This window comes from Ctenocephalides felis, unplaced genomic scaffold (genome assembly GCF_003426905.1).
Source record: "Ctenocephalides felis isolate EL2017-DRISC unplaced genomic scaffold, ASM342690v1 CF-g0.4_SCAFFOLD_01170, whole genome shotgun sequence".
NCBI classification, from domain to species: domain Eukaryota; kingdom Metazoa; phylum Arthropoda; class Insecta; order Siphonaptera; family Pulicidae; genus Ctenocephalides; species Ctenocephalides felis.
Genome location: NW_020537324.1, coordinates 66818721 through 66843972, shown reverse-complemented (window position 1 = coordinate 66843972; position 25252 = coordinate 66818721). Strand labels below are relative to the sequence as shown.

Below are 25252 nucleotides of genomic sequence, written 5' to 3'. Positions count from 1 at the left end.
AGTAAGAAGAAAAAATATCAGAATTTGCTGAGATTGAATAAAAAGAAGAATGAAAAAGAAAAGTGGAATGAAGATAGAAGATAAATAGAATTAGAAATTTGATAGAAAACTGCATAAAATTGAAGAAATTAAGAAGAAGGAAAAAATAGAATAAGATATATATAGATTGAATATGATATAAAAATTGGTATAGAATGTAAATAAGTAAAAATGTTGTAGGTGGCTAAATGCTCAGAGTAAGAGAGGCCAAACAAAAAATTAAAAAAGAAAGCAATTTTAGTTTTAAAAATTAATTCCTATAGTCAAATATTCAACATCTTATAAAACTATTATAACCATTAAGTCGTCTAATAATATATTGACTAGTGGTAAATGACATCGTGTCTTGAAGCAAATTGATGAAGCTTTCCGTACCGTAATTTATAATTTTGAAAAATATAGATTTTTAAGAATACTGACGATTTTTTTTAAAGAATCGACTTTTTTCAAAACTTGAAATTTTTGAAAATTGAAAATTTTGAAACCCACTGAAGTCTGTTGAAGCATACTGTCGAAAATGTCCAAGACTATTGAGGGATCGCCCATTTACCACGCGAGCAAGTTTTTGGAGATTTTTGGACCCCCCTCCCTCTTGGTGGTACATGATGATATTCAAAATTACCCCCCGCTCCCCCACCAAACGTGTATTTTTAGTTACGTAAAAAAACTGAACATTTTTTGAATTTTTGACAATGACAATGTTTGAACTTTTTAAATAAAATTAGTTAAAAAATAAATACACGTGATATCTTTATACGTGATATTTCGTGATTTTTTGTCAAACCCCTTCTCCCCTTAAAAACCTCACGTGATTAATGAACGCCCCCTGAAATAAATAAGTAAACTTTAAACATTATAAATCTTGATACGGATCCCATAGAAATTTAAACAAATATTGTACTTATTATTGAAATCTCTATAAAATATATGAAATTTAATGTGAATGACATTTTTAATTTTTTTCTGATCTCCAAAACCGCTGGACCTACCTTCCCAAAATTTCAATTTTTCCTTACGTCAATACGAGTGCAATGTTTTTTGAATCATTCAAATCGAAAGTTCTCTCAAAAACTTAATTGCCATTTTTTGCGCGTTTTGCCTCGTGTATTTGAATCGGCTAGATTTGCTTTTGCCAAAATGTAATCAGCAAGTGGCTTTACCAATAGGAATAAAATGTTTTTCATAAGAGATTCAAATAAACTTCACACTCGTATATACTTAAACATTGAGAGATCATTTGAGGTCCATCACTTATATAATTGTGAGAGTAACATTATTAATTCAGTAGGTGCATCGTGTACTTAACTGCATCGTGTACTTAACTTGTAATATGCACATAACCAACTCATAACAAACATATGATTTGAATTTTCTTAGAACGTCCTGGAATAGCTTGTTAATCCACAATTCATTTTAATGATATTTAAAATTATTTTCGTACAAATGAATAAAAATGAAAATAATTATACATATGTGTAATTGCATATTAAAAAATGATATTTTGGACAAAACATATTTGAAATTACAAATCAGTATACTATAGAAGCGTTATATTTCCTTATGTTCGTAATTCTTCGAACTATGAATGAACAATATATTAATAGAAAATTACTCATAATAATTCCTCGACAAGAAAACGTGGCACTTGAAGGAATTCAAGTCTCTACGAATTTTAAATATGTAAACAAAACAATAAGAAACGTTTGAGTGAAAAATATCCTTAGCATAAAAATAATTCAACTTTTCAAACAACAAATATTTTGGTTTACATAGTTTATTAAATTTTACGAGTTTTTTTTTTCATTACATATAATAATGAACTTATGGATTAATACCTATAGATCCTTGGTACAGGGAATTTCCATTCATATAACAAAAATAATTCAATCGAAAATCTCTACCACAACGACAAAATTGTTTGGGAAAGTAGTAAGCTTTGTAAGCTTTTTTGCAAAATATGTATTTACGACTGTCCAGTTTAAGACATTTAGAAAATTTAATAATTTACAATTGTTTGCTGAACAAACAACATTGTATTAAAATAACGATGAGTCAATCCAAAAGGCTAAACGCTCGATACTCAGATACAGAGGTACTCAGATCGAATCCTGGTTAAAAACTGTATACAAAAATAATTTGTATTAAATTATGTATTACCACTACGGTATTAGTATAGCACAAAAAGATAAAATAATAAATAACACTAGTGGCCAATGTAAAGACAAAATGGTACTTATTTAATATTTTTACTTACAGAATTGTTTTAAATATATCAATGTTTGTTATAAATTTTAAATATTTTTGCAATATTTATTATTAAAATTTTAACTTTCATTTCAAAATCATTATATTTAATCACTATTTAAACATAAAACCAAATTAAAATAAAAAAAAAGAAAAAAAAGATTATAGCTGACAAAATTTGAATTCAATCATTGTTAACACTCTACATTTTTAACTCTATGAATCCAAGCGCAAGAAATATGAGCAAGCGCCTAACCTAAACAATTTAGGCGTCTACTTTCAAAAGTTTGATTAATTTTTAACTTCCCGTAGGGTAAGTTATAGTAATCGCAAAAAATCGAAAATGATACTTTTTATATATCTTTACGTTTCAAAGGTTTCTGAATATTTTGGCATATCTTAAAAAAAGTGATGTATGTGTGTATGTGTGTGCGCGGATACAAATTTTCGTCAACGATTTCGGGAACACGGATCAACCGATTTGAATAATTCAAAAAACATTCGAAGATACGGGGCAAAAAGTGCCAAAAACGGTAAATCAGTTTTTAAGCGAGCGGAGCGTCCGATTTTGAAATATTTCAAAAAACATTTTATTTGTATTGACAAGATGAAAAACTGATTTAATTTTTGGGAAGGCAGGTCCAGCGGTTGTGGACTCTCAATAAAAATAAGTTTAAAAATGTCATTGGCGGCCAAAAATGTTTATTAGACATATGTACATCAAATTATCAGATATTTTATAGAGATTTTAATAATGTGTACACATTTTGTGTAATTTTTTTCTGGGTTCCGTATCAAGATTTTTAATTACGGTAGGAGAAGTTTCAGCAAATTGCCTTAAGGCACCATGACATACACCCCACTAGCTATAATTAAACTACCCCTTATAGGCCTATAATACTTGAAATTGTTCGGTTTGATTATCAACTTTATCACAATGCAAAGTTTCAACAAAATCCAACAACCTGAGGTTCTCCTTGTTAATTAGAACAAGTGGCGATTTCCTTTTCAACTTCCTATAGTAGATTTCTGTTAGTAATTTTGTAACAGCCTCCGGTTATTTCTGCAACTATTACTACATATACATATCATGCTAAGTATGTAATGTTTCTCATAATATTTTTCCTCTTAAGCATAATCATATTACAAAATCGACATCTGGAATAAATTATTACCCTCACATCTCGCAATGTAAATACCTTATCGATAAATACCATACCATAACACCATGCATGCAGTATCAAGTCAACAGCAGAGCCGTCAAGAGAGAGCACATGCAACAATTACGAGTACCTCTATATTTAATTCTTCTTGTTATTATTATCCTGATGCAGTCACTGGTTGCATAATGGTTTCGCTTTATCGACCGGATCGACCAGTTATTGAAATGTGTGCCGACGACTTAACAAATAATATAAATAATATGAATCGATTCGCACGCGCTCTAATTACGCGCCTCGATCGTGAGGCGGCGCTCAGCGTGCTTCATTGTCGCACTTATTGATTGCTACTGATGATTATGATGGTTCAATAAATTTTATTGTGCTTTAATGGGTCTGGGATGAAGCAAATAATAAAGAGAGGATGATGAGCCTAATAGGTTACTCAGATTATTACTCGGATTTTTAAAAAAAATTTTTTTAAACAGCGATCAGAACTACATGTACATGTCGCCATCTAAAGTTCTACTGCAACCCAGTGATTGACCAAACTCTTTCTGATAAGATTACATTATATCTTTTATATATATAAAAATAAGTCGGGTTTTCCTTCCTGACGAAGTAACTCCAGAACGCACGAAGCGATTTCGACAATTTTGTGGAACTTCACGCACCGTAATAAAAAATTCGAGTAATGACATTAGTGAAAATTATCAGAATTATGCTTGGTTAAGTCAACAAGATGTACACGCACTGAATTTCACCACTCAATCAAAAATTGCCGGCGATTTGGTGACATACCATGATTGCCGATGGTCTTCCGTTTGACTTCAAACGATTGCAATTTCCAGTTCGCATTGCGTTCGCAATAACAAGTCTCAGGCAAATCGCTTAGTGTTTGGGGGGATAAATTTCAAATAGATTATTTAGAAAATCATTGTTTTTCACATAAGCAGTTATACGTTGCCTGTTCACGAGTTGGAAAACCATCCGCTTTGTTTGTGTTAACGTCAGACCAAAAAACATAAAATGTGGTTTACTTAGAGAAGTTCAACTAAAAAACACTTCATTTTTGTAATCGAAATAAATTCATTACTGTTGTATAATAAAATCAAATTTTTCCTTTTCAAATATAAAACAAACAAAAAATTTCTTCATCTGTCTCACGAAACCATCTGGTGGCGAAACGGAGTTCGTCGGGTTTGCTAGTATATTTCTAATAGCACTGTAAATGTAAATATATATTGCGGCAATGAAAATCTTGTATTATTACTGCTTGATAACAAGTCGCAAAATTTAAATACCGAATTTAATACACCTGGTTGCTAATCGATCAGAAGATATTAATGTGTCACAGCTAAAAATCAAGCTTTGATCAAGCTTTGATGGTTTTTAAAAATCGTTATTTTAGAATACATTTATGTTATCATTAACTGGTGTATCTCAACAAATTATTGTACATATTTCTCTGCCGCAGCAAAATATTTACAAAATATGTTCAATTCTTTCACAAAATTGACGAAGTTCTATTCTATGTAGTATTCTTAAGTCATATTATATATAACAAAAATCGTATTTTTTAAAATACAGTTATGTTATCATTAACTGGTGCAGTCTATATCAGCAACGTATTGTACATCTTTCTCTGCCGCATCAAAATATTTACAAAATATGTTCAATTCTTTCACAAAATTGACGAAGTTCTATTCTATGTAGTATTCTTAAGTCTTATTATATATAACTGATCTATCACCCTTAAAAGTTTCTTTCTAAACTGAGAACCATTACTATCGAAACTTTTAATAAGTCTTCGTCGTAGCGAAAAACTGTGTCCAAAATTAAGAGTTTTCAACTAGTTTAGTATAATTCTAAAGATTAGTCTAGCTGAAGCATTTTTTAACTTTCCATAGGGTAAGTTAATGGGCCGAAAATCGTTTGGCATACCTCAGAAAAAATGGAAGTGTGTGTGTGTATGTGTATGTGTATATGTGATTTGGCAAAGGCAGGTCCAGCCGTTTCGGAGATATAAAGCTAAATGTGCAAAAATGGCAGTTTTTGAGAGAACTAACCATCCGATTCGAATGATTTAAAAAACTTTCTGCTCGTATGGACGAAACGATTGCTTTTGGGGAAAGAAAGTTTTTTATATCATTTTTTTTTTAATTTTCAAAAACATTTTTTCAAATATCGAAAAATAATTCGGATTACAATTCTAATTCTAACTAAGTTCTAAACATCTTTCATATACTTCAAATAAATGATTTTAACTTTGCAATTCAGTTCATATAATACTTATTGTTAGAAATATTAGACATTGCTCTTTATTTTAAATCCGATTGATTAAGTTTTGTTCATTAACTTTTTATAAGATAAAAATAATGACGAATAATAGTTACATTATTTATAAAAATCTATTTAAAAACATTTAGTATTCCTCGAATATTTTATTAAGGTACGGGAAGTTCCAGTAATTTGCCTAAGGGCACGATGTAAAACACCACTACTAGTTTTGTTGTTTTTCGTTTATTGAGTCTCTACCTATAAAGGGAGAGACTTCCAAAAAAAAAGCTTATAAAAACTGTTTAATATATCAAATTTGAAGAAAAAAAAGTTTTTTTATATAAACAGCATGCAGTACTTCGCGGCGCGAGTTAACATTTATATATATGAAAATAACTATAAATTAAAAGTTTAGAGACCAAACCAGCAAATTATGTATTGCAGACCAAATCATATCTCACCGATGATGAAATAAATTTGAATTTGCAAAAATTAATCAATTAATATAAAATTGTTGCACTAAGAGTAATTTATTCGAAATTAATCTATTCTTAATGTAAACATTTTTAAGTGTTTTGAACAAACAGATCGTTACTGTATATTATATAAACGATAAAATTTATATTGGTTATAATTATCTATTTGAAAATGTGTGAAACAATTATTAAATTATTGATCAATATTTATTGCATATTGCATATTGAATATTTAATTTTGGTACGAGAAGTTCCAGCGATTTTACTTAAGAAATTTGCCTAAGGGGGCGTCCATTAATCACGTGAGCAAGTTTTTAAGGATTTTCGGATCCCCCCCTCCCTCTTGGTGATATATAGTAATACTCAAAATTAACCCCCCTCTCCCACCAAACATCACGTGTTTTTTTTAGTGAAAAAACTGTAAAATTTTTGAGATTTTTTTCAATGTTTGAACTTTTTAAAAAAAAATAGTTAAAAAATAAATACACATACCCTCCCCAACGTGATATTTTGTCAAATTCCCCTCCCCCTAAAAACCTCACGTGATTAATGGACGTCCCCTAAGGGCACGTTACCAAACACCACTGGTTTCGTTGAATTTCGTTTATTGAGTCTCTACCTATAAAGGGTCTCAGAGACTTCCAAAAAAAAGGTTATATAAAAACTGTTAAAAATATCAAACTTGAAGAAAAAGAAATTTGTTTATATAAAAAGCGTGCAGTATTTCGCGGCGCGAGTTAACCGGGTATTTTACACTCACAATCAGAATATAAGTTATATGAACCGAATGAATAATTGACTGAATTTTTAGGAAGGCAAGTCGCATTGTATATTTGGATACAATTTTTATAGGTGGCAACCCAAACAGTTGTCCTATCTCTACGCGATAGATTTATTATCACAATTTGTGTAATACTGATGAATTTGTTATTTATACAGAATTGTAGAGCAAGGAAAACATACTGTCATCTATAAGTAACTTATGTAACTACCGCTTGGCATCAGGTTGTCCAATTCGGAAATCTGAAATCCCTAAAGCCTGATGTCATTTATATATCAAAATAATTGAAGTATAAGTTTGGAGACCAGACTAGCAAATTATGTATAGCTGACCAGTTCATGTATCATATTAATGCAAAAAGTTTAATAAATAATTAAGCAATTATTATAAAATCGTTGCAATAAAAAGTAATTTATATTCGAAATTAATTGCAAATCACAGAAGTATTCGCATTGGGAATAAATTTTTAAAAGTGTAATTAAAATTAAAATGAAGGCATAAAGGGCAGCAGGTAATATAATTACCGCGCCTTATAATTGGGTGAACTTTTATGAGTTTTCAACAATTTAATTTAAAATTATAATAAAGTAGTATGCGATATATCGAAAATTTTTATTTTATCACTGAATATATTTTATTTTAGTAATTAACTTGATCCCAAATTATCTAAGAAGAATGAATATTATAAGGGTTTATATATCTTTAATACGTTCTCCATAACTGTGTTAAAATATTGTGATCCATAAACTTTGCGTCCAGATTTCAGCGAATAAACATACATTTAAACTTCATATCACATCTTCCCCAAAATGACTTTAAAACAAAGTGGAATTGAAGAAAGTTTTTGTCATAAACAAGACAATGAAATAAAGAAATAAATAAAATAAAAAGTTGCAACACAACGCACGTAACAGTTGCAGTCGGAGCGAAATCAACATCAGCGCATTGTAAAACATGGGTCTCGATCTTCACGTTCTGAAGAAGATACCCATGAGAATATTGTTAGGACTGTGATTGCACAGCGATTTAGATAACAAGATCACAAATGGTACAGTAGATTACATTCTCATTCTAAGCGCAACCCGTTAACTCTTATTGTTTCATGCGGCACATTTCTAAACATTCATATAGAAAAAGTTAATTTGGAAACGTAAATGCCAGTAAAATATTATATGCAATCGTTGAATTAACGGTAGAAGAACTATTGAGACATTATCAGATACAAAGGTTCTGAAAATATTTCGAAATAAAAATATTTTAATTTGTACGTTATTATATTAATGACTTGCTTTCGATCTAACTATAAGAAAAACTTCTATTTTCCTTTCCTCTCTTCTATTTGACTATCTATATCTCAACACTGAAGAACCACATCAATGGCTGCTGTTCTTAGTTTTTATTCTACTCTATACCATGCACAATTAATTTCATATTTTGCACAATCAATTGATCTCATATAGATAGTTTCGAGTTCTCATATAGACGTTTCGAGAACAACGTATGCCTCAGCATTCCGGTAAAATTATACAATTTTAACTACAGAAATACTAACCAGAAAAAGTACTACAACAATCATATTGTAAAAACAAACATATTGAGACTTTTAGTGTTGAAAGCACGAGATATCATAAAATTGAATAAATCAAAAGAACGATGCCGTATGTGAAAAAAAAATCTATATTATTGACAAATTGCCATAGATTAATGAACAAATCAGATATTGTTGATTGATCTTGATTTAATAGCTACAAGTAAAAAGCAACGCCTATTGACAAAAGCTAATTCAGAAAGTCTTTTAAGATCAACATTTTTTCCCAAGTAGAATCGGATCCGGATTCTACTTGGGACCGGATCGGATGCTTAGTATTGACATATATATATATATATAAGTTTATAAGTTAAAACATGCCTATAACAACAATTTTAAATTATTCATGGTTACTAGAATTATAATATCTTAAAATATATCGCAAACAAATTTCCCGATATAGCAAAACGCACAATCCGCGCAGTTCATTTAGTAAACAGAACCAATCATCTTTTTAACTTCCCGAAGGAGAAGTTTATGTTTTCATCAAAAAATCCGAATCGCTAATTTTATGTTTTCTCGACGTTTCGAGCCATTCTGAATCGAATGAGACCAAATTTGGAAAAAGTATGTGGGTGTGTGTGTGTGTGTGTGTTGTGTGTGTGAACAGATTTTTGCCGTAAATCGACGTTTTCTCCAAAACGGTTGGACCGATTTCAAAAATTTAAAAGCCATTTGATGTATCTCGATGAGGACTATCGTCTCTGAGTTTTGTGCGGCGATCGGCCGGGCCGTTTCTTTGTAATTGCAGAAAAGTGAAAAATTTTGGTCCACGTTTTAGCCCGCAATTCTGAATCGATTCTGAAAATTCAAAAACCGTTCGATAGATATTGGTTGGGAATCGTGCTGATTAGTTTTTGGTAAAGATCGGCCGGGCCGTTTTCTTGTAATAAAGCTTTTAAAAAAAAAAAATTGACGATTTTTATGATTATTTTTTTGACGATAGATACCATAGTTTTCTAGGTCATACTAAAATATTACGACCCTACGACAACTGGTTCAGCTTTAAAAATTCGTCAAAGTTTGCAAAAATCAATATGGTCTTTTTGGCATTTGTCAAAATTAGACTTTTGATCGACGTTTTCTCAAAAACGCCTGAACCGATTTTAGAAATTTAAAAGCCATTTGATGTATTTCGGTGAGGACTATCGTTTGTCAGTTTTGTGCAACGATCCGCCAAGCCGTTTCTTTGTAATTTGAAAAAAGTGTTGAACTTTTCGTCCACATTTAAGCTCATCCTACCGAACCGATTTAAAAAATTCAAAAACTGTTCGAAAGATATTAGATGGGAATGATGCTGATTGATTTTAGGTGAAAATCTACCGAGCCGTTTTCTTGTAATTAACTGTTAAAAAAAATTTAAGCCGTTTTTCATGGAACTTTTTTGGCGATATACATCATGGTCTTATAGAACTTACTGTAATATTACGGCCTTACAACAAGTAGTTTAATTTTGAAAATTCGTCGAACTTTGCTAAATTATTATCGTTTTTTTTTAAAGTAGGATTGATGAAGTATATTATTTACACATTTTTTTGATCAAGTCGATTATTTACACATATCGGGAAGTTCATGTAATTTGCCTCAAGGCTAAATACCAAACCAACTAGTTGAGTTTTGATTTTACAACAAAAATGAGACCCAAATATTTTGTCAAAATAAACTAAAAACCGTTTATATATAAAATCCAGCGCTTTTTAGCAATATATCCTTATACTGTAATAGCAAAATATCCTTATCGCATTTGTCTGTTTTAACTACCTTCAAAACCAAGCTCAATTTTTTGTAAAGAATCTGTTATTTTCCTTTTCTTGTCTCTAGTGAAAAATCTCTATAATTTTCTTATATGATGCTAAATACTTGTGACTTTCCATTTTAAATTCCATCCACCTTCAATTTGAAGGATTTTTATTTATAAAATATGACTAACTATTCAGATAAGCCTAGCCTTTTTCCCAATGTCAAATGTTATTGTTTAATAAGGTATTTTTCGCACTAGTTTCTTGAGCATCACGTTTATTGAATTGTTGAACCGTAAGTTCGGTTTTAATAACTTATAGTCTATTTGATATTTTAGTAGAGGTTTGCTCAATTCTCAAACCGGGGGATTTACTTAAATTTTAGTTGTATAATTTTACGTAACAAATTTATATGCATTTCATAATTTATATATTTTACAATAAATAAATTAATTTATATAAGCTGAGCTTATTCAGTAAAACTTTAGATATTTGTTCAGTTAAATTGAATCCTTTTGTGAAAGTAAATCTGTTAAATCTGAGCAATGTTAAGAATCACTGAACTATTTATATCCAATGTACAGCGCACGCAACGACGTGAGATAATAGCACATTTTCTTATTATCTTTCTTCATTCATAAGATGTATGCAGAATCATAAGGAAGACATTATATAAAAAATCTTGATGGATTTATGAATGAAATAAACACTTCAAGATGAATAGGTAGCGTATTAGAAATTATGAGCTGCTCGACGCATCATAAAACTATTATTCATACTTATTAAAAAAGTATGAAATATAAAACATGAAATTTGTAATAGAAAAAGTCTAATTAAATTAATGTTAGACTAACCGTTATTTGTGATCGGTGTAGCAGGGCTCTGATCTCTAGACCCTCTCATAGACTCGGTACGTTCTGGAGGTGTAGGTGGAGTTTTGCGAACTTCTGAATATTCGACTACTTCTTCTTTTGGAGCATCGGCTACTTTGACAGGACTTGCAGGTGTAACGGCTATTGCTCCACCCGGCGACTAATGGAAATGAATAGAAATAATTATGATTTTGTATTACTTTAGATTTTAATGAATAACTTACCATAGAAGCATTTTGTGGCCGCCTTTTACTAAAATGTGATGTCCAATTGCGTTGCTTTTCGATGAGTTCTCTACTATTAAATTTTCGTTCTGGTTTCTCTGGCTTTCTTGGCAGAGCCGGCTTGCCATTGGCGGTCACATTAGCAGAACCGTTTGTTAACCCCTGTAACATAATTAAATGATAATTTTTACATATAAGTTAAAGCATAGCACAAAAGTCCAACTTTATTTTTTTAACAACTATACTGTGGAAACCAAGCTAGCTACATCGCAATATAATCTTTCAAATGAACAACTATGCTCAGGTCAATAATTCATAAGTTTTTTGATTTTTTTCTAAAATGGGCCAATTTGGTCCTTTTAAAAAAGGTGAGCTTAAAAAAGATAGACAGCAGGTCAATAATATATTTTAAAATTTAAGGAGGATTTACGAAAAAATAGCTACATTATTTAATCAATGCAATGCAGTTTAATTACTAACTTGAACAACAAAAAGTAACAATTACAATCTGAATATATATAATTAAACATAATAAACAAAATATTTTTCAACTTTTGCTACTATCTTGCTTTTGTAGGTATTTCTGTTATATTTATCATGATCAAACTAATTGTTTCTTGAAATACAATAATTACAAATGCGATAAAAATATCTGTTTGAAATAAATATTTTACGTGCTCATTTTTTTACAAAGATCATACTGCATACAAATTTAGTAAGGAACTTTGTCAGAAAAGTAAATAATCAGATTTGGAACTAGTGGTGTATGGCATTGTGCGTTTATTGCTGTAACTTCCCGTACCGTTCCGAATTGTAGTTCGAGGAATATTAAATAATTTCAAATAGATTATTATACATACTGTAACAATGTCTAATATTTATAAGAATTATATAAACTGAATTGCAAAGTTAAAATTATTTAAAATGGTTTAAGCATATAAGTGAGCGTTAGAACTTTAGTCAAAATTAAAATTTAGATCTGAATTATTTTCGATATACAAAAAAATTTTATTTGAAAAAAAAAATGAAAAAAGAATTTTGAGACAATTTTTAAAAGCAATTATTTTGTTATAACAAGCAGAAAGTTCTTTAAATCATTCAAATCGGACACTTAGTTCTCTCAAAAACTGCCTTAGCCAAAAACTAATATCATATGATACTCCGTTCTCTCAAAAAATTGATTTGTATTTTTTGCACTCTTTGCTCCTTATTTTGAATTTTTATTTACTATTTTAAAAAGATTCAGGATGGTTCTTTTTACCCCAACTATTATTACAATTATGTCCAAAACCCGTTGAATCAGGCTTAAAAATAACAACATACCTCATAAAACAAATAATTTATTATACTTATACTTTTTTCAGATATCGTAAACGAAATAACGTTGCTCAAAATGAAAAATAAATACTTTCGTTGTAAAAGTGACAATGTGGCCCTTCATCTCGTGATAGCAAAGTCGATCGATTTAAGACTATAGCTAGTTCCACATCTTTTGCCCTCTACTTTAAAATAGTATTGTTGGAAAATTTCATACTTTACTTGTTTTTTGAGACAATAGTAGTGAACCTTTTTACTCGTGGCACTACTATAAAATTTGTGCCACTAATAATTTAACTGATAGTGAGTATATACTTTAACTCACTAACTTACAATGACGAGCATAGCACGCCCTCGATGGCTAGTACAAAAGTGAATATTATGGACATAGCCCGCGTACGATAATCGGGCCTGAAGCAAATATTATTAAGCATTACACAGGCATGGCCTGGTACGGTAATCGTAACTAAAAAATATTTATTCATACAATACTGTAAAATACAAAATTAATGAGAAAATAGTCACGAACGCCTGGCCAGCTTGCACATCTTTTCGAATCTAAATCGTAAGTTAAGGTGTTAATATAAGATTAACAGTAATAAAGTTCAGCAAGTACAGATAAAATTGATTCCTTTAAGTAAGTTACATAAATTATTTATCACTCACTGTATAATGTATTTTCGTCTTGACGACCGGAGCGCCATTCTCCTCTCCCAATTTTTCGAATAGAGCCCGAGCGTTGTTGAACCTGGCCACGTGGCTTTCGGTGCGCACCACGCTGCTGTTCAACCCCGCTGCGGCGTTCGTGGGCGACGGTACTTGCTCGACTTCCAACATGCCTGCGGTTTGGCTTGCTTCCTTAGTCTGGAAGATTACAATGAGTATTAAACATTATGCCGGAGCTTCCTGGTAAAGTGATAGTGCATCAAGTAAACTATATGAAGAGGAGTTATATTATGCGAACCAAAGCATATTCAGTAGCTATTTACCGAAATATTGTAAAACTCTATTCAAAGACAAAATTAGGGGTCAAACTGCAAAAAAACGGAGAAAAATAAAAATAAGTTGAAATTCCGATGCTGTAATTCTTCTGCATGGTAATTAAAATCTTATAATTTATTTTTATAATTCGTTTTCTGGTCTTTTTCACTTTTGTGCCTTTAAAATACTGAATTGTGGCGGGATTAGCTCCTGAGCGTTCCCCAATCACACGCCGGAGGTTCGGAGTTCGAATCCTCGGAAAAATAGAAATATTGTTAAAAAATTGTTTTTAATAAAGTTAAAAATAGTTTGAAATAATGTTAAAAATAGTTCAATATTGTATAAAAAGAAGAAGATTTGAGAATAAAAATTAAAATGAATGGAAGTAAGAATAGAAGTAATAAAGACGTAGGAAGATAGAAGACAAGTGAAGAAGAAAAAAGAAGAATGAAGTTAGGTTGAAGAGTACATAGGATAGGACAGAATTTAAATAGAAAGAAGAGTAGGATTTTTATAAGGAGAAGAATAGGATTTTTATAAAATAGTATGAACATGAAGATTGTATTGAAATTGAAATATTGTATAGAAATTGAAATATGTTGTAGGTGGCTAAATGCTCGAGTAAGCGAGGCCAATAAAAATAAAAATTAAAAAATTAATTAAAATACTGGAATTACCACCACAGCGACTTAAGAGAAGAAATTGTAATGATTTATTACATCAAACTACATGATACCTAATGCTATAATTACATAAAGTGTTAGCGCAAGATAACTATCCTTCAAACGTAGTCATATAATATTATCTGTAAAAGTAGCTGGATGTACTTATTGTATAGTTTGCTACGTAAAATAAAACAATAAAACTGGATTCTACAAAAAAAACTCTAAGGGGATGAAAAACATTTCAGAAATCTGTTGCACAGGTTATATAAGATGAAAAAAGCTAGGAAACGACATAAATTACCAGATTTTATCTCTCTTTTTCAAGTTTGTCCATCAATTTCGATTTCAGATTCGTATTCAGAGGTAAAAAAATACATTGGAAAACATATATCGTACACCCAATACAGACAATTTTTTTGAGGACCACTGTTTTTGTTAAGCCTTTCGCTACGAGAATGTTTTCGGCAAAAGTAACACTGCTGTACGAGCCAGCAAGTCGCCAAGGTATGTGTTATACAAAATATTTTAATATTTTCCAATCATTATCGAAAAAATGTATTTAAAAATTAAAACTACACTTCTAAAGAGCTAAAAATCCATAATAACGAATTAATTCTCAATAATTTAACTCTGAGTGATAAATCTTTAAACAAAATTCGACAAACTGAACGTCGTTTATAGGCGACACTCGTACACACAGTGTATGTCGCCTATAGTCGACGTAGCGAAAGTTTAAAATAAGGTATTTAATTGCATTTATAAAAAGAAATGGTCAATTTGAAAATGCATTTCATTCATAATATCAGAAATATATGTTATGAAAATCATATATCAATAAAAAAAAATTAAATTTAAATAAAGTTAATGCGTTAGTGTAACTGATATACAATGCATAAAATTGAAATTATACATTGCGCAATAAAGTCAAAGTAGCTCTGTGAATAAAATAAAACCTGTATTAATTGACCAATAGGATGCTAATTTAAATAACTTCCAAATCCGGCTCTATATAAAAAAATATTACCAAAATCTAGTCTTCATTTGCATATAATACATCCTTCCCCGCACAAATTCAATGAGCATCATAAAAATAGAGTAGATATAACTTCTTATGTATGTTGAGAACATTTTGGGCAATTAAAATTTAACCAATATTTATGAAATCATTAAATTATTAATAAGATTGAACATTCAGATAATGTGATAATCAATATAAAATATAAAACGTTACCAATTTTAATTATATTAGAATCACATTATGATGATATCTTAGAATTCCAAAATATTTTAAATTGTATGGATCTCTCCCTTAATCAAGTGATAGTTATTATCCTTATAATTTTTTTTAGAAAAAATATGACAATTTATTAATATTGAAAATATAGCTAAAATATGTTAAATATCCTTGATTCTTTGCTTACTAAATAAATTTTTTGATTCAATCTAGCGTAAAGTATGATATTTAATATATAAGACGTTTCTATTACATCTTACAATTAGGGTATGCTTTTCCCGCTGGCTAATAATTCTTACATGTGTGAAAAAGATGTGAGGTAAAATATGTCTACTTATTCAATAGATGATCATGACACGTGTTTGTATGATTTACGACGCCAATGATTATGCATGATGGTGCTACCTTTACTGGTGACATCAGCTTAATGGTAGTGGCGGAATCCTGGCGTCCGCTGGATTTAAATTTGGCGGTGGATGGCAATGCAAAATGAACTTTGGTCGTTGATTTTTGATTATTAGCGAATGATTGCGGTTGTGCCTGGAATAGCGTTGCGATCTGTGATACTTTGACTTGCGAACTGATCGTAGTCCGGCTGTGAGTTACCTGGTGATGGAGCTGTAATTGTTTCCTTGTGTTGTTGTCCGAGTCCATTACGGTCCGATCGCTCAGTGGTATGCGGCAGCGCCTGAGATAAAAGAATTAGAATTAATCGATTGAACTAAATTTATTTATCAAGAAATGAATATAAATCATTTACTAGGTCAGTTTGAAAATCAAGAATTGTAGAATAGTCATGAGCCCCCCGGAATCAAGTAGTTCGAATCATTCGAATCATACCATTTTATTCGAATCACATTTTACTTGATTCGAACCAACTCATATCTAGTCATTAACAACCTAATCCGAATCCCAACTCGTAACAAGCCGAACATTATTTTTTGTGATACAATATGTATACTAGTTAGTATTGGTGTTTTGCCTTGAGGCAAGTTACATGCACTTCCCGATATATGTAAATAATCGACTTAAACAATAATAAACAAATTAATTTATGAGTGATTAAAAGTATTCCGAGGGATTGATTACACGTAATTGAAAACGAACGAACACGTTAACTCGGAGTATTCTCTTAAAGCAAATTTTCACAAATTAATAATTTTTATAATTGAACCAGTTTCTGCAGGACTTCAATGGTTTAATGTGTTCATTAAGACCAAGTACTCTATCGTTACACCAAGTAAATCGTCTAATTTTAATTTTAACAAACGTCAAAAAAACTACTCATTTTGTCAAACTAAGATTAATTTTTAAAATTAAACTACTTGTCGCAAGGTCGTAATTTTTCAGTAAGGTCTATAAGACCATGATATATATCGCCAAAAAAAGTTCCATAAAAATCGGCTTAAATTTTTTTTTCAACAGTTAATTACAAGAAAACGACTCGGTAGATTTTCACCTAAAACTAATCAGTATCATTCCCAATTAATATGATTCGAACAGTTTTTGATTTTTTAAAATCGATTCGGTAGTATGAGGTAAAATATAGACGAAAAGTATAACACTCTTTTTCAAATTACAAAGAAACGGCTCGGCAGATCGTCTCACAAACTGACAAACTATAGTGCTCATTGAGAAACATCGAATGGCTTTTGAATTTCTGAAATCGGTTCAGGCGTTTTTGAGCAAACGTCGATGAAAGGTCTAATTTTGACAAAAGCCAAAAAAATGATACCAATTTTTGCAAACTTGCAAAGCTAAACGAGTTGTCGTAGGGCGGTAATATTTTAGTATGATATGTAAGACTATGGTATCTACCGTGAAAAAAATAATAAAAAACGTTAAAAAAATTTTTTTTAACACTTTATTACAAGAAAACAGCCCGACCAATCTCTACCAAAAACTAATCAGCACGATTCCCAACCAATATCTTTCGAACGGTTTTTTAATTTTCAAAATTGATTCAGAATTGCGGGCTAAAACATGGATGAAAAATTTTTCACTTTTCTGCTATTTATAAAGAAACGGCTTGGCCGATCGTCGCACAAAACTGACAAACAATAGTCCCCATCGAGATACATAAAATGACTTTTAAATTTTTGAAAACGGTCTTTGAGAAAACGTCGATTTACACACATACTTTTTTCAAATTTGGTCTCATTCGATTCAGAATGGCTTGAAACGTCGAGAAAACATAAAAATAACGAATCGAATTTTTTGACGAAAACAAACTTCTCCTTCGGGAAGTTAAAAAAGTAAAACAATATAAATATGAGAATAAACTCATTATGACTAACCCTTTGCTATATTTTTGGTAACACAATCTAGCTTTGTATATAGGCCAGTACACATCTGATAGTCTGACCTTTACAAAATTAAATCCTACTTCATACAAAAGGGAGTTTCTATAAAATTATGACCTGGTAGTTTTATATTATAACATTCTATGAATATATTTTTTATTTCATGAGCCAAATGTCCTAATTCCTTTCTTTACCTTATCTGTGAAGCATATAAAGTTATATAAAATAGGTCAAACTTAGTGAGGGCGAATCATGAAAAAATATTCGGTTGATAAGTTTTAGTATAAAAATAGAGGTTGATCATTGAAACCACTCTTACGGAAAACAACTAATGTAACTATATTTGTGTAAACGTAACGAGTCATAACCGTAATGTTACAAAGTTTCATGTAATTTGCAGCTATTCAACAATATTTATTTTATGACATCACCTTGTTTTCGCCAGGTTAAAATTTAATATGCCATAAATTACACTATATCAGCAATATATTATTTACAACTGTAATAATTAACCATTTGTTGAAATATACAATTATCAACAGGCAAATCAGTGCTACATAATCATTGAAGTATGTGATAATAATAATACAAGTGCAATTAATGCATTTAATCAGAATGTGTTCAAAATTTAACGATCGTGTCGTGTATACCTACAATAACGGAGGATTGTAAATATAATACAATACATCAATCGACGTTCAATCACTGCCTCAGACTAATACGACGCCCGATTGATTTGTAGGGCAAGGAAGCAATCAAGCACAAGTAAATTAATTCTCATAAATAAACATAACAGTTATGTGTGATATCAAAATCGTATATTCCATGACGATATGAACTGTAAACCACCGCTAATCTGGCATCTATTGCAATTCGACAAGCACGCAAGTTTAGATTTGCAACGAACTGTAATAATGAATTTCTATATATATCCTTAATGTAATACTACAACATGATTTGAATGAAACATGCAATAAAACTTTAAAAAAATTTCATTCCCAAATTTAAAATAAATCAACGCCTCAGTTTTCTGCAACCATACTTTCTCCATTGGTCGCACAACAAGATACTTAAAAGCACAACATATATGTATACAGAATTTTGAATAATGAATTATAACCAAAGAATTTCGAAGACATAAATTTCATTAACCCAATTTATATCATCTTTACTAAGAAGTAATTATTTAAAATATAAATAACAAAATAAACAGAACTTCAAAATAAAAGTGAAAGTCCGAGAGCAAGCGAAGCTGACGGATTATTTAGTAGAAAATATAAATTTATTGATGGATATGTAGTTTTAGAAATAAAAATTGTTTACCTAAAAAATATTTATATATATATATACATGTATATATATATATATATATACTTATATGTATAATTTTGAATTTAATGTTGATATAGTATATGTATGAGGTGGTCAATTTAAAATGTTTGTTTCTGAAAAATTTACATATGAACAAAATTTGTTATTTATTTATTATAATGATACACATTAAGATTTATTTGGTTCAAGAAACCAAATGATTTTTCCATTAATGCCCATCCTGTATATATGAATATAAAATCTATATAATATTCAAATATAGCACCTAAGTTTTTATGGAAAATATTAGTGATAAACCATAATTGATCATCATGCCCGAATGAGTCATATTATATTGCGATTCTAAATTATTATATTTAGAGATCTATGACCTTAAAATGCTGGTAAGTGAGTATTTTGGATATTGTAGCCTATTTTTTAATAACGAGCAGTTTATATTGCGAGGACTTTAAGTAATTCTTTCGATATCCTTGTATAGGGTTGTTTGGAAGGCCTTCTATCCTAGCTGTAAATATATTTAACACTATTTTTTGACTGATATTATTGTACATCAATGCCACTGAGAGGCTATTTTCATTTGAGATAATATTTAAGTAAAAATCCGGTATCATACTGCTTGATACTGTGTTGGACGAAGTTGAGATCGAACCTTGATCTAGGTATGTAATACTGCGATGCCATCTTTGCCACAAAACGATGAACTCATGTTGAAAATTACTAAATGACATTTTTTGTTAAATGATATTTTTTATTGCATCTCCGAAACCGATGGACCTGTCCGTAAAAATTTAATCAGTTCTTCATTCCGTCAATACAAGTGAAATATTTTTTGAATCATTCAAATCGGACGCTCCGTTTTCACAAAAACGGAATTGCCATTTCTCTTACACGTTTCGCCTCGTCTCTTCGGAACGGTTAGGCCTGCCTTTGCCAAAAACTAATCAGCTATCAATAGGAAACGAATGTTTTTTAAATCACTAAAAGCGGTTAATTTTAAGGTGACCATATTTTTCAAAACCGGGACGGCAATTTTTAGGTATGATAATCCGGGACGGAGGGTATGTAATAATAATTTTTATATAAGAATTTTTTTTAAAGAATTGCAGACTTTTAGTAAGAACTTTATTTCGATTATATGCAATACTTTTTATCTTTTGTGCCTTATATAATATTCTATTCAATTTTATTCATAATTAATTGAAAAAAAATTAGTTCTTGTTTTAGTTGACAAAAGATCGTAGAAGAGATATCAAGTCGAAAAAAATTATGTGACAAAAAAGGAGGAAAAGAAAAAAATTCCTCAAAAAAAATCACGTAACAATCACACAGCCCAACAAAGAAAATGGTGCAAACGATTTTAATGCTTTTTTTTAAGTATATTTGGGGCGCTGATTTCAAAAATGACATTGTTTTTTTTCTATGAGCTCTAGTTTTCAAGATATGATACATATGATATATAAGGAATGGAAGTACAAAATAGTAAAACAATTCACAATTTTATTTTAATGAGATATGCCCTTAGTTGGGACATTAGTTGACACTGTAAAAGGTTCTTTTCCGTGACTTCTTTCCAAGTTCCAAACTAGAGCTGATACAAAAAAATAGTTTGCAGATTTGAAATCAGCGCAAAAAAACTATAAGAATCAGCTCTAACATTTGATGCACCAAACAAAAAAAATGTAGGCCTTTGTTATCAAACCAAAAAAATACGGTTGTAGAAGTGATGCTGATAACCTAAGGCTGTATAGAACGTCATAGGCATTTGCTACTGAAGTGCTAATAGATCTGCGATGTTCGGAAAGAAGAAGAGCAAATACGAATAATTAGAAGATAAGTATAATTTCAGAGCAAGAATTATAACATTTTAGATCCTACCCCCCAAAGAGTAATGCCTTACAACGGTTTCCGTAGAGTCCAGATGCAAGAGAAAAGTGCAGGTTGTAGTCGATATTATACCCAGGCGGTATTGAATTCAACAAAAAAACGTATACATTCAATATGGTCCTACGGTCTACAACTATGGGGTGCGGCCAGTAAATCAAACATAACTATTCTACAGAGGTTCCAGAACAAAATTTTTAAAAAAATTGTGAACGCTCCAAAATATGTCCCAAACGGGTTAATACATCAAAGAAATTAATCATTAATGCTCCAGATACAAGACACGTCTAAGTCGTCATCCAAACCAATTAGCGTGTGACCTGCTAAAGTCTTAGTATTGTACATAGTTAAAAATCCACACATACATCTAGTCTTTCTAAGGTATGCCAAAATGTTCAGAAACCTTTGAAACGTAAAAATGTTCATTATCAATTTTTTTAGATTACTATAACTTATCCTACGGGGAGTTAATAAATTCTCTCACAGTGCAAAGTATACTTTGTCACCAATTTTTCAAATTTCAAGTAAATTTTTTTACCGCGATTTAAGCCATTCCGAGGCGGTAGAGTAACGCCCGTCGGTTCCCACGTGATTTGCGCGGACCGGTTTGTATGAGTCCGAGTTCCGAGATAAAGTCATCGTGCATGGAGGAGACGTACATGGTCATGTATAATATTTGGTCTTATCTCAAGACGGATATGGAATGCTGAACGTTGGAATTAAATAATACGTGATTGAGTGTGATTTAGTTTTAAGTACAGTTCCGGTGATTCGATATGGCTGCTTGAATTGAAAGCTGTTAGAGATATAGAGAGATGATGCAATTGTAATATGTACATTATTTTCAAAATTAATGTAGGATAGTGCACAGAAGCCACTAACTAAGGTATAAAACTAGTCGAGTGTGGCATAGTGTCTTAGGGCAAATTGCTGGATCTCATACCGTAATTTAAAAATTTTAAATTCAAAGTTTTTTGAAAACTGAAAAAAATATTTTTTTGGGAATTTTGATATTTTTGAAGAAAATGCCTTTTTTGAAAAACTTTTTTTTTTCACTTTTTTTGAGAAATATTTTTTTAAAGCAACCGCGCTGCGTAGCTTGTAACGGTTAATCATTATAAATATTGATATATATTTTATACCCATAAAAGTGTAAACAAAATTTGTACCGATTATTAAAATCTCTATAAAATATCTGATAATTTGATGTTCATATGTCTAATGATCATTTTCGACCGTCAAATATCATATTTTTCCTTAAATTTTAATTGGATCTTTTAAATAGCTAACCCTACCTATCCAAAAAATTAACCAGTTCTTAATTTGTCAATAAAAGCAAAATTTTGACTGCTGAATTTTGAATGCTGAAAATCGAATACTCCGTACTCTCAAAAACTAAATTACCATTTTTGGCATTTTTAACCCCATATCTTCGAAACTATCAATGGGAATCGAATGTTTCTTGGATCATTCAAATCAGTTGTTTCGTGTTCTCGAAATCGTCGACAAAAAATTGTATTTGCACAAAAAATCACAACTGGGGTTAGTAGAATCAAAACCTTACTTTAATTAGTGGTAATTATATTACTTTACCTAGTGGTAATATACAATAATTTAAGGTAAAATTTTATTTCTATAATAAGTATAGACAAATTCAAGTGAAGATGATTCGGTGGAATGCTTAGTTTGTAAGAGGTGGTAATATGTAAATTGTGTTATAGGAAACACTATATCTTCTATTTGTATTATGATAACAAGTGTAGTTTGTGACGATTTACGAAAATAATTTTTATTACAGGTAACTGATAACTACATATGTTATTTGTAATAATTATAGTTTACGTTGATTCATGATAAAAATTATTGACTTTAGAAATTTTGTTTAAAACAAAAAAAAATAAATGATTAGAAGTATTAATGTCGTTTTTTATCGTTACTACTTAGTCCGCTATGTTATAACTAACCCCAGAAATTTTTGTGTTCGGGAAATAATTAATAATAGTTATGGAATTATTTTTGCTCGATTCGGTAGAAGAATAATTACATTATCTATCCATATTCATTTCGTAATCAGAAGATTACAAGATGTAACAATTTAAAAAAAAAAACTGTTACAACAAGCTCTAGCTCCCTTATCCTTGCTAAAAAAAACTCAAGAAAAAAAATTGGACCGTACTAATTAAAATTTTACTATAAGTTAATGTATAAATATATAAATAATTTTTAGATAGATATTTCAAGTATATATATATATTCAATTTATGAATAAAATTGGAACGAGAATTTTCTGGATAAGATTACTGCAAGAGGGTAGTAATAGTTATTAATAAACATGGTGCGTGTTAGCAATAACACTTTTGAGTTACATCCAAATTTCATCTTATAAACCCTGTCATAAGCCCAAATTTTGTCTATTATGAGCAAAAAATGTGAAAATCAGGAGATAATTCTTCAATCTACATACAAAGAAATTAGGAAAACAACAAATCAGTAATTGTAAGCCTATATGCAAATGAGAAATAAAATATTCTGTTTAAACAAATAAATTCACAAAAAGAATCTGAGAGACTGATATATTATTTCATGACATTATTAACTCAAAAGCCAAAAAAGAACCAATATTGTGAATACTCCCAAATTAACGAAAAAACTTGAATATATGTAAAGAATATAAGTAATTATGATCATAATCCGGAGTTTCTATACTCTATGATTACACTCACAAAAACGATTTAATTAAAGTGATCACTTTTTATCCCGTCACTTCATAATAATTTTATTACAGTTTTTATATTATATATATAGTTTCATTAATGATTTTCAATCGAACATAGGTATGTATGTAAAAAACGTTGGCATAATAATACTTTGTTAAAATTAAATTTGCTACTCACATACTTGATATTTTCTGTTTTTAATCTGCCTTAGATATCACAAAATATTCAATAAAGTTTCAAACTGTCAATGTTACGTTTAAATAATATTTTTGTGAATTATGTCAAACTGTTTAAACTGAGTAAATATATTTATTATAAATTCAATCATTATTTCAACCATATAAGATATGTATGAAAAAACTGTAATTATTTTCAATTTGCTAGTAAAATGTAACTAAAAATTTATTAAAAATAAAAAACGCTTGAAAATTTTCGACGAATCTGATCAATTTATTTCATTTTAAAATAAATTTCTTTGCATACAGCTTTTCCACTGAATATGGTATGTTGTACCATCAAATTTACCATTAGAAACAAATGACATCGAATGTAGACACGATTAAAAATTCATGTCAAAGTATTTTTATTGTAAGAGAAAGAAGAGATTTTTACACCAATTTATTATTTATATATAAAACAATAATATATTCAAACGAAGACAAAAATGTAATTATTCAAAATAGATTTCACTATAAGAGACACAATTCTATGTTTAACATAATTAAATAGTGGAAAGTGCAGACAAACATTCTCACAAAACTTAATATTCAGATATAAAGATTTCTTCACACGATTATAAACATGTCACTAACTTTCCATTGATGCACTCACTGCAATATTTCGATATAATGTATTAATAAAACTTGTACTTAATTTTAAAACCAATTAGTCATTGTTAGTATTGTATATTATTTTATAATATAAATCGTGTTGAAGAATTTTTCACTATTTTTTTAATCTATCATCAATATTTTCTAGTTTTTGATTTTGAACCAAAACACTCATTTTTATTGTACTGATAATTTAATCAGTTAAAAGATATTGATAACGTTCACAACCCACATACATTTTACCTTTATCATCGTTTGCCAGCTATTAGGTGTTGATTCAAAGTTATCTTCAAAATATTGTTTTTTTAGTATTTATCAAATTAATCATAGTTAATCGCATTCATTATTAACTTCCCATAGTTATAGTAATCGCAAAACAATCGAAAATGAAATTTTTTGCATATCTTTACGTTTTGAAGGTTTCTGAACATTTTGGCATACCTTACAAAAAATGGAAGTATTTGTGTGTGTGTGTGCGTATGTTTGGATACAATTTTTCGTCCACGATTTCGGGCGCATGAATTAACTGGTTTAAATTATTCAAAAATCATTCGATTCCTATTGATAAAAAGATGTGCTCATTAGTGTT

At 29.9% G+C, this 25252-nt stretch overlaps 1 protein-coding gene across 1 annotated transcript in view; it reads right to left on the bottom strand.

Annotated features, from left to right (window-relative positions):
• The window catches only part of LOC113367558, a gene marked incomplete at its 3' end in the record, with an annotated part of 106110 nt that overhangs the window by 67264 nt on the left and 13594 nt on the right, over positions 1 to 25252 (bottom strand). Inside the window, 3 exon segments of the mRNA XM_026609156.1 lie at positions 11404 to 11565; positions 13387 to 13584; positions 16006 to 16288. Of these exon segments, the coding sequence (XP_026464941.1) occupies positions 11404 to 11565; positions 13387 to 13584; positions 16006 to 16254 (609 nt within the window).